We start from the raw sequence: 12,268 nt of genomic DNA, 5'->3' as shown, positions 1-12,268 counted from the left end.
CCTCCTGGGATGTAATTTGAGCTGTCCGGAAATCTATACAGGGGTACGTATCAATAATGAGCCTGGGTCCTACTGATCCTACAAGACAGCAAAAAAATAAATAAATAAATAAATAAACCTTAGCATTGTTCCTGAGTCCTGTTTCACATCCATCTCATTCAGAGTATACATATTTATCAGTTTATGTTTCCTGGGGAATCAAACCTACAACCTTGCCATTGTTACACATCAAAAGCACTCAGTTTTACTCACTTTAAGCCTCTCTGTGTTACTGGTTTAGATCCTTTGAAAGAGCCCCAGATCTGTTTTTCCCAACCTACATTTAACCTGACAGGATTTTCAACCTGCCTAGCATGCTTTCTAGATTGTAAAGATTTGAACCCTGGTCTGCGGAGCAGTCAAACGTGAGAGATGAGAATGTGAAGGAGAGCTGGTTAAAATGCAGAGATTACACAGAGAAAGTCAGAGGTGCTCTTCTGTCGGCCCTCATTAACTCGGCTCCAGCGTGATCTTTGTTGAATGTTGCTTGCTTTCTCGTTTTTTGGGGGGAGATAATTGGAGCTGACAGTTTTGTATGACACTTTTTTTTTATTTATTTATTACTTTTTTTTTTTTGCAATTTTTACATCTTTTTTTCTGTGCAGATTTTTGTCTAATGAGCAGGTGTATGGTGTGCCTCTGAGCAGTTTATTAATGTAGTCTGAAGAAATCGAGTTGATAATGATAATAATGATGAGGCAATGTTAATAGTGCCAGTAATAATAGCAGAGAGGATCATAATGACAATGATGCTGATGGAGACTTGGACAGTTGGGTTTTGCGGAGGCAGGATAATTGTCCATTAAACTTCTCAAGGAACTTTTGGTCGTGGATAGAAAAGAGCTGGAAGCCCTAGGCCCTCTACTCATTATGTGAAAATACTTCGGCTCCCTGTCACTACTAAGCCTTTTTGATTCTTGTTAGGGGCTCCTTAGAGACTGGATTGTTTGTAATTCTTCATCTAGCCTTTAAAAAAAAAAAAAGATCATTCATGCACCAATTACTTTCCGGATATGTGAATTCTGCCACCTAACCTACCGCTGTGATCATGACCATTGCTGTTCTTTAGTAAGATTTCAAAAAAGACTGAATACAAAAAAAAAATATTTAATCCATGGAAAATAATTATATAATATTTGAAGCTCAGAGTGTATGATGTTAGAGAATTTTAATCTTTTAACCTTTAATATAGCAATCGTTGAAATACGCATTGTAAAAAAAACCTGGGGATTATTACAAGACTTTTGAACTTTATATATTTCTTTACTTTTAAAATTTTTTTTAATCAATGTCAATGAAGTTACTATATATGGTTTTTCACCCAATGAACCCAAAAAGGGAGTAGTCATTCAAGATGTTTGTGGCATATTGTAAAATGCAAGTCAATGACTATTGATACTTTATAGTTAACAATAGATACACAGTTAAAAAAATAAATAAAACCCGCAACTTCTGATAATACGTTGAGGTAAAAAAAAAATTATTAGCCTGTGCAATTGAAATTATTTACAACATTATTGTTCATACTTTATTTTGATGGTCCGTTTGTTGAATTTAAGTTATATTGCTGCCAACTAATTCTCATTAGATTATTAGCAGACTGTTAGGTTGGGGTTAGTGTAAGTTGACATGTACTTGCAAAGTTTCTTATAGTCGGTTAAATGTCTGTTGAAGGAGCATATCAACAGATATTAAGAAGACAGTCTACTAATACTCAATTGGACCATTAAAATAAAGTGTTACCACATTATTACCTTTAAACAGCCTTTTTTTTTTAAAAACAATCCACATGTTAAGGTTAAAGATACTAATTACCTGATGGTTAGAAAATTAACAAGACATACAACTTTTTATTTATCATTTTCTTTTCTTTGGTTGGTCAATTTTACTCAGGTGTTGACTGAATCTAAGAAAACATCTGTTGATGCTTCCACAAAATAAAAGGAATTGGGAATAAAACTTTGACAAAATGCATGATCTATTTATTACTGGCATGACATTTTTTGTCATCATGGAAATTGAGCCTAAATACTCAGACAGCACCTCGCTGCATGTGTTAGAAATCAATAACTGCTATTTCCATATTATTCTAAGCCTATTGATTCATCTGGAGTACAGTAGCTCCCCTCTGAGAGCTCCATTCAATACCCTGTAGACTAAACTGAATAAACTAATACATATTCAAACAAGCAGTCAAGTACAGAATAGCTAAGGTTATAGCCAAGAATAATAACTCTTAAATGGATTCATATAGGAACTATTATTATTATCACCCAAAATTGAAAATTCTATTGTTAATCCTCAAGCACAATCAGATGTTTGGTTACTAACATAAATTTTTATCTTTCTCACATTTAAACTTCAAATTTAAATTTGTCACATACACAGTCATTCTCACGATCACCAGCGATCCAATGCTTGCAGATTGCTGGAGAACTACAATTCAGCCACTGAACTGAACTACAACTCCCAGAACCCTTCGCACTCAACAACTCCTGCCGCAGCTGACAAAGTTTCAGACATTGACACACACACACACACACACACACACACACACAAACACACACACACACACACACACACACACACACACACACACACACACACACACACACACACACACACACACACACACACACACACACACACACACACACACACACACACACACACACACACACACACACATCCACCTTCACTAATTTCATGGACTATTTATAAACTGCACTTTTACATGTGCATTGCTGAGTCTGTTTTACCCTGTGTAGTATTACATAGCGGTTTCGCTTGTTTGGCTTGCCATGATTTGGCCCTTTGCTTAGTTTATTGTTTCTGTTGTCTAAACCATTCACCTACTTCTGACTACGCTATGGATGACATGATCTTGTTTGTCCCTGTTTTTGACCATTGCCCGCATGGCTACTCTTTAATAAACTGCACGTGGATCCATAAATCCATTGTCAGCATCCTCACATGACAGTCATACACAGTACAATATGCAGCGAAATGCTTATACAAACGTCTTTGCCCTTAAAATAATAATAATAGCGATAGGAATCTAAATTATTGAGTGTAATAAAGTTAAAAAGCCAATTTTAGACATAGAAATAGAAGTTATAGCTATAGAAAATAAGACCAAATATAAAATATTTAACATATGAAGAATTGAGCTATAGAAAACAGAACAAAATATAAAAATATTAAATATTTAAACATCTTAGCAAACAAATGTAGAAAACACGGATGTGCTTTTTCCTTGTTCAACAGAAGGTTTGGAACTACTTAAAGGTGAGCAAATAATGAAATGTTAATACCATACTTCAAAAGAAAAAAGAAATCCTTATTCGATGAAATAACCCTGATTTTATATCACAAGAAATACATTTTGACCAACTGTCATTTTCTGAAAAAATCAGTAAAAAAATCAGACCCTTATGTAATAAAAAAAACTATTTTTCTCAAACCCACCTTATAAATCAAGTATAGAGAACACGAATTCCCAAGTAGTCTCCTAATTTATCCACATATAAGTTTGTATATACCAGAAAAATGACTTACAGCATCCCTTATCGAAAGAAAATAATACATATTAATTGAAATGTTTTATGGTGGCTTAATTTCTCAATGTCTCATATGCGAACATTTAATTTGAATAAAACTTAGAGTAGCTCTTATTATTTAGGAGTCTTATTATTATCTGAGTCGTGTAGACTATTTGAAAAACACTGATCTGCATTGAGATGACAACATTATTTTGCGCGGGCATTTGTGTATCAACACAGACGATATTAGATCCTTTCAGGATAATATACTGGTTCTTTCATTCGTTTTATCCACAGTATGTGGGATGCAGGAGCTTTGGAGATTTATCACGCTATCTAAAGTGTATTAGAAAACTAGATTAGCTTGATGTCATAATATAATACTTGACTGCTTTGTGCAAATGCAAACATTGTCTGTATTTACAAGCAGACTCGCAGTATAATCAACTGTGTAAGCCTGCAGGCCGAATGTCACGGTAAATGATATCAAATATAGCGGCTATGATATTAGACTCACAAATGATGACTAAAGGAGTCAGATTAACTCGACTGCCACACTGAGATCAATAAATAATGCAGCAGAAATGGGCTTCGGAGAGCTGCAGTAGATCTGCCCTTTGTTGTATGTCTATAGTTGCTTTTGAAAAACGCATTGTCCAGCCCACTTGTTAGTTTTTCACACCGGTGGAAGAATATAAAAAATGCTGGGTTCCACACAATCGATTTGTGTTGGGACAACATGAAGGAATGAAATATACATGTTAGTTTATTTACAAATTCAAGTGGACAAAATATAAAACATTTAAGTTTTCTTATTGTGTTGTTTCATCTTATTTTAAATAAGTAGTTTAAACAATGAGCAAACATATTTTTTTTAATGAATAATGTACACTGTACACTGTAAAAAGTGATTAGTTATATAAAGCGAGAAAACCAATTGCCTAAAAAGAAACAAGTTGACTTTACAAAAAATAATATAAGTAAACCCATTGTAACTTAGAACTGTTAAGTTGACTTTCATTATTAAGCAAATCATACTTACTTAAAAAAAATAAAAGTAAACTAATCACTTTTTTTAAATACACATTTATTATATATATATATATATATATATATATATATATATATATAWTTTTTTTTTTTTTTTTTTTTTTTTTTTCCCAACAAAATGACAGTAAGTAAAATAAATCTACTCTTCCAGACTCAAGTGTGTCTTCTTAATTCAATACAGGCAATAATTGTAGATTTTATAGAATTAATGGAGCACCAAATATGCAATATTGTAATAATTACAGTAATTATTTGAAAATAGACGTGCTAAAATAGTCTGGCACTTTAAAAAAAGAATTAGTTGACTTTAAAAAAGTAAGTACAATAAGCATAATTATGAAAATAAAGTCAGCCTAACAGTTCCAAGTTACATTGGGTTTATTTACATTACTTTTGTGAAGTCAACTTCTTGCTTTAAAGGGAATTCGTGACCTTGGAATTATAAGATTATATCTGCGTTCTGAATGATTTTAAGATTATGAGCTTTAAAGTTTTTGCATTCCATAGCAAACAGTATATGTGTAACATTTGTTTTTTAAATAAAAATCTTAAAATGTAAACAACTTGTACAAAAAACATCCCATAATGTAAATAAGTTGTCATTTAATGAGTATGTCAATAACTCAATTTTGACCAAAATGTCAGATAGAACCTTATAATTCTAAGGTGACAAATTGGTTTACTCGCTTTAAGTAACTTATCACATTTGACAGTGTAAGAAATGCTGGGTTCCACACTATTCCTTTTTGTTGCACCAACACAAATCACTTACTGTATACTGGCCCATGCCTACATGGGGTCTCCAATTCCCCTGTACGGGGTACTTAAAAAGTTGCTATCGACAGGAAGTATGCAAAATTACTCTATGCATCCCACTCTATTGTAAGTCCCACTTTAAGACCCAATTTTCATATTTGTGGCCATCTCACACAGGACTCGGAGCGCAATCTCAAATCTCTTAGAATTTCAAACATTGTTTTCTATGAGAGTACACACACTGGCACTGCCATTCGGTAACTGTTCACTATGCTTAGCAACATAAAAAAATGTAAAGACCAGGACCAATGTGACGACACAAGTGAGAAACAAACATCCATTTAAATGTTCTCATATCGTTGCAGGGAAACAGTGCTCACATTTAATATTATGATGAGTTATTTATTGAATATTAAAGTGAGGTAATTATTTTGGTTTAGTTTGTTGTTGCATATAGATATAGATGTAAAGTCAAGTTCTTGTTTTAATATATAAATACATTGTCATCCATGTCACATCCAGTATTTGGACCTCTAAAACTGTAAAAGAAATTAAATTGCGTTGAACTGTTATCACATTAGAACAGAGATGAGCAACTCAAAGTCTGCAGACCAAAACCTGTGATGACCTTAGATTTGGCAATATATGTCATATTTTGAGTAAAATGTTTGTGTTTGAACATTATTAAATCATTCCTGAATATTCCATTTGTATTTGTGCTGATAAAATAATTAACATCTCTTTTAAATATGAATAGGTTGAAGTGAAATAAGTTTAGTTGTATGATTAATTTCTCAAATTTATTATATGACCATTTAAAATGTTATTATTGTTATAATAATAATAATAATAATAATAATAATAATAATAATAATAATAATAATAATAATAATAATAATAATTATTATTATTATTATTATTATTATTATTATTATTATTATTATTATTATTAGTAGTATTATTATTATTATTATTAATTTGTGCTTTTATTGTTGTTTCCATTAAGTGTAATAAACTCATGTGTTCAACCTACTAAACATATATTCTAGGTCAGTAACCAACTGGAAACTATTTCAGATTCCTGAGCGCTGTTTTGTTGGCTTTCATCAGTTGTTAGTCAGACTGAACTGCAGAAGAACAAAAGGAGGAAAACAAATGTCAGCAATGAGCTTCGTTTCATGCTGAATCTGGCTGTATAATGAAGCAGGCTGCATCAGATCGATGCATGTGATGAATATTGGTGAGTTGGCTTCTCTGGAGACCACACTGCTGATTGTGTTTGCATCTCTCCAGATGGTCTCTAAACGGGACGCTCATTGATCTCGGTGGTGACGAGAGGCGTCGCCTGTCTGGAGGTAACCTGATCATTACCGGCCTGGATCGGGACCAAGACAGCGGGGTCTACCAGTGCACTGCCTTCAACACCCGGGGAACCATTCTCAGCCAGAGAGCTACGCTACAGTTTGCATGTAAGTTGCAAAGTTACTGTATGTTGAGTTGAAGAAAATTATTAGCCCTAATGTGATTTCTTTCTTTTTCAAATATTTCCCAAATTATGTTGAAGAGAGCAAGGGATTTTTACTTTATTTTCTATCATATATATATATTTATTTTTTTTTTTATATATATATATATATATTTTTTTTATTGCACTTTAAGTTGAATACTAGTATCTTGAAAAAATATTTAGTAAAATATGATGTACCATCATCATGGTAAAGATAAAATAAATCAGTTATTAGTAAGGATTTATTAAAACTATTATGTTTAGAAATGTGATAAAGAAATCTTCTTTCCGTTAAATGGAAATTGGTGAAAACATATACAGGAGGGATAATAATTATGACGTTAACTGGATGTCTTAAAGATATGTCATTTATGAGTATCAAAGATGAGACTTCCCATCTTGGTGTCTGCATTTATTTACTTGGTTTTGCTAAGCTAATAAAAATGTATTGCTTTATTTGTCACCAAAACATTTAGCAAACATTTTAAGCAAATTCCAAGATAAAAGTATATAATCTACACAGTTTAAAATATATAAACTATACAGTGTATAACTTTATATGCTGCAATTAGGAATCAAACTAATCAAAAATATAATAAAATAATTCATTTAAAATATGAATTTAAAACTAAAAGTTTCTTGATACTGACATTTTTTTCTTTATTATTTCTGTCTACTCCATTTTTTGTAAAATAATTCATTTTTTTTAATACGATTAAGGTGTATTAAATTAGTTTAAATATATGATTACTTTTGTTATATTTTATATGACTGCCTAAAATATAGTTATTTATTTATTTTTAATTTTTTTAAGAAAATAGACAATTATAAAAAACAACAAACAAAAATCACAAAAAAAACACAACAAAGTTACTACATGTTTAACTAAATTTAGAAAGGAAGAGGAAAATATGCAAATAAAAATGTATTTTTTTATTACTATTAAATATTTAATAAAAAAACTATAACAGATTCTAATCCTGAAATGTCACTCTCTCCAGTATAGTAACATTGAGCTTTTTCCCCTTCATTATTCTTTCTGTCTATTCCGTTTTTATTATTTTTAATAAAATAATTCATATTTCTTTGAAATTTTCTTTGAATTAAATCTGTTTAATTGTATAGTTACTTTGGTGCATCATGGTGGCACTGTTTGCATGTTCTCTCCGTGTTTGTGTGGCTTTCCTATGGGTGCTCTGGTTTCCCCCCACAGTCCTAAGACATGCGCTATAGGTGAATTGAATAAGCTAAATTGGCTGTAGTGTATGTGTGCGAATGTATCTGTGAGTGTATGGATGTTTCCCAGTGTTGAGTTGTGGTTGGTAGGGCATCCATTACGTAAAACATGTACTGGATAAGTTGGCAGTTCATTCCTGTGTGGATTAATAAAGGAACTAAGCCGGAAAGAGAATAAATAAATGTACAGTTATTTTGTCATTTAATTTATGATTATTCACAAATGACAGTTTTAAATTTTTTAATTACACAAAAAAACTACAAAACAATTTATTTTTTAAATTAGAAAACTTTTAACTAAAATTACGAAGAAAAATGCATACAAATAAAAATGCAGTTTTTTTTATATTAAATAAAAACTAAAATCGATTCTCAATGATACTGAAATACCATAGTGTCTAGTATAGTAATTGTTGAGTTTTAAGACAGGATTACCCAACAGGAGGAGCGTTTGGCTGTACATAAGCAATATAGTAAAGGCACTGGTGATGGTATTTGGTATTCACATGGCATTGCTGAAGAAAGAGCAATCAAACGAGCTGTCAAATGTGACAATTTCACAGGGTGAAGCACCATTTCATCGACTTCAAACTCCATCACTCACTCTCATTAGTCACCAGCTTCAGCAGCATCTTTGTGCGCTGCCTATTGACTCGCCATATTAATACCCACAACGTAAACCGCCAAGTATGAGAAAAGCCATTCTAGCCACCTGGCCTCTGTGCGGATGGTTTCAAATGCTGTCCTCATGCATGTGCATAAAAAAGAAAAAAATCTGAAGCCTTTTCAAAGAACAGAGAGGGTTTGTTTGAGATGAGATTGGTGGACAAAATATACAAATCAAGCACTTGGAAAAAGTACAGATATCAGAATAAAATCTTACTTAAAAATAAAACTAATAAACTAATTAAACTAATAAAAACTAAATCTTTTTCAACAAAAATAAGTGATTTTTAATGTTTTAAAGTATTATACATGCATTCTTGTCAGGTGGATTTTTTGAATTTGTATAATGTTGTTATTAGCAGCATTATTTATTATATGGATATTTATATTTGTTTTAATAATAAAAAAAAAAAAGTTTAGATTTGTCCACCTGTCGGATTTTGGTGACGTACTGTATACATCACCATATGGGGCAAAAGAATAAGATGTGTGTTTGGATATACAATTTTTTGACCACACTTTGTTATAATTGTTCATTTATCTGTTTGCTGTAAATTAGAACTGAATTTAGAAATAGTTTTGAAACAAATCTTTGCGCTTTACAAACAAAAATAAATATGTAGGCTAATGGATGTCTTCAGTGGAGTGCGCACAACACCGTTTCCTTACTCAACGACAGTAAAGGAGTAAGGAGTAAAAGTAAAGAGAAAATAAAGAGGCCGAATGGAGGAGGCTCGTTCTTTATCCTCGTGCTGCAGATGGTCTGCAAATGCGCTATGATGTGACGCAACTGACTCTTAAAAGGAACCGGAGATGATGCTCTGATTGGTTTGATGCAGGTTGTACTCAAAACACACCCAACTTGTTAATAGAATAATCACAACCCTGTTAGACCATGTGCCAGGGCGCAAACTATATTTTTCCATCCTTAAAATAGCAAAAGTGGATTCATGTGCTTTAGACTTTGCGCCTAGATTGTTAAAATAGAGCTCTGACTGTTAAGCGGGCAGACTTAAGTAAAGATGTTTGAATTATTGTCAATTAATTTTAAGTTACATTGCATCTACATGCCAACCAATTCTCATTATATTATAAGTAGAATGTTAGGGTTAGGGTTAGTGTAAGTTGACATGTACTTGCAAAAGTCAGTTTAATGTCTGTTGAAGGAGCAGTATCAGCAGATATTAAGCAGACAGTCTACTAATACTCAAATGAGAAGCAATTGGCATGTAGTTGCAACGCAACATTTAAGTCAACAAAATGTGCAATAGGGACCATCAAAATAAAGTGTTACCTTATTATTTTCTAGCATTATATTTCATATGCAACAGCTATGTGAACTTTTATAAAGATGTGTTTGGTCGTTAACTTCTAAATGCATAATTAGGCAAACATCTGAAGAGATTTTTTTTCTGCATGAAACACCCACGAAAGTCAGATTAATATGCTGCCACATCATCAATATGGTAGGATGTTTAAAGTTTGTGTGAAACCAAAACTTACTATCTTTATTTTGCTACAGCACATTGTTATTCTTTAGGTGAATTAATAATTTGTGCAAGTTAATCCACTGAATTTTTTATTTTTTTATTTTTATTATTTTGATGTTCTACAATCAAAGTCTAACAAAAGTCAAGTTAAAAGTCAACAATATACTTAACCATGTCCCTTTTATCATTAGATTAATAGGAGGGAATGATGCGCAAAAAGAAAACCCCATCCCTACTTAATATTCCATTTTCAGTAAATTCCATTCACATAGACTCTAATATGGAAAAACAAAATGTGAACAAAGTCACACGATGATTTAGAGCAGCGTTTTCCAACCCTGTTCCTGGATGCACACCAACAGTACATATTTTGGATGTCTCCCTCATTTTATTTATTAATTTAGGATTTTAGAGTCTCTTCAGGTGTATTTAATTAAGAAGAAGTTGATAATGTGTACTGTTGGTGTGCCTTCAGGAACAAAGTTGGGAAACACTGATTTAGAGGGCATGTAACAATGCAACAGATCAGTAAATTATTGATGAGCTTAAGCAATGATATGTAATCATTGATTTGATTTTTTTTTTCACTGATGCATTGTGTGTATGTACAGTAAGAGTGTTTTGTACTTTGTATTTAAATTAATATTGTTAATTCTATTAAAACTTAATGCCCAGGGATTTTGAGGTGTATATTAGCTTTATAGCTAACTCCACCACAACATGTCATGTTGTACATTGTTCCTGTATAAATAAATAAACAATAAATAAATAAAATAAATTTTGCCCTAAAGCTAACATACTCTTCTGTTACACACTCAAAAGCATGCACATTTTATACACAAAAATAGTACATACTTTTATACAAAGTATAAGTAGGTGATTTGGGATGCAGCGATAGTTACTGTCTACTAAAGATGCTTGGACTTCATTTGTCTGAAGGTGAAGACTCTTAGCACTCATGTCGTCTAAATATTGATCCAACCATAGAAATACATAGAGCATCTCCCATCCCTCTTCAGAGACCTATTCTTATCTTTACCAACGAGATAATGAATCTCACTTCAGGGGACTGGTTAACAGGAGTTGCTTGACATTTATTTCCTATATTGATCATTGGTTAGTCAAAGGGGAATTATGATTTTAATAGGATGATAATGTCGCTGGCTTTGATAATATGTCATCGTGACATTTCTTATCTTTTCGACAGCTGCTGAAAACTGCATCCCATTGCGTTTGCAAGCCAATTTGAAATACATGCTTAACTGTAAAATTTGTCATTGGAGATTTATTCCATGGTGGCTCTCTATTGGCTGTGTACTGGGGTAATCCTCTCCTGGGGCGAGTCTGAAATGAGCAGCTTTCTCAAGGGTGCAATAGCAGCAGAGCAGATTTGTGACCTGACAAACTCTGGCGCCCACAAAGCGACCTAGAATTCAAAGCCTAGTTATAACAGTTGGGATTATTCACTTGTTTAACCAGTGGATTGAGTGTCAGGGTAGTTATAGTTAATTAAAAACTACATTGTTAACATAAAATAAATAAACAGAGTAATGCATTTTGAATGTTATTATTTTTTTAATGTACATTATTAAAATTGTTCATGTAAGATCACAGAGCATTAAAGGGATAGTTCACCTAAAAGTGAGCATACAGTACTGTCAGATAATTTACATAATTATTTTAGATTACACAGTAAATGCTAAGTGAACAGTATACTGTACACTAACCGGCCACTTTATTAGGTACACCTGTCCAACTGCTCGTTAACGCAAATTTCTAATCAGCCAATCACATGGCCTTATTTTATTGCATTAATCAGGCATGTAGACATGGTTAAGATGATGTGCTGCAGTTCAAACAGAGCATCAGAATGGGGTAGAAAGATGATTAAAGTGACTTTGTACGTGGCGTGGTTGTTGGTGCCAGACAGGTTGGTCTGAGTATTTTAGAAACTGCTGAACTACTGGAATTTTCACACACAA

General features: G+C 32.4%; 1 protein-coding gene across 2 annotated transcripts in view; it reads left to right on the top strand.

Moving 5' to 3' along the window:
• The window catches only part of cntn3b (contactin 3b), a 125,394-nt gene that overhangs the window by 31,445 nt on the left and 81,681 nt on the right, over positions 1-12,268 (top strand). For both annotated transcript variants that reach the window (XR_012408172.1, XM_679004.11), the window contains exon 4: positions 6,681-6,856. Coding sequence is in view for 1 of the 2 variants with exons in the window: in XM_679004.11 (XP_684096.6) it covers positions 6,681-6,856 (176 nt within the window). In the remaining variant the exon portion in view is untranslated. The remainder of the gene's footprint in view (positions 1-6,680; positions 6,857-12,268) is intronic.

This window comes from Danio rerio, chromosome 6 (assembly GCF_049306965.1).
Source record: "Danio rerio strain Tuebingen ecotype United States chromosome 6, GRCz12tu, whole genome shotgun sequence".
Classification (NCBI taxonomy): domain Eukaryota; kingdom Metazoa; phylum Chordata; class Actinopteri; order Cypriniformes; family Danionidae; genus Danio; species Danio rerio.
Note: the sequence above shows the minus strand (reverse complement) of the source record. Positions and strands in the feature narration are given on the sequence as shown.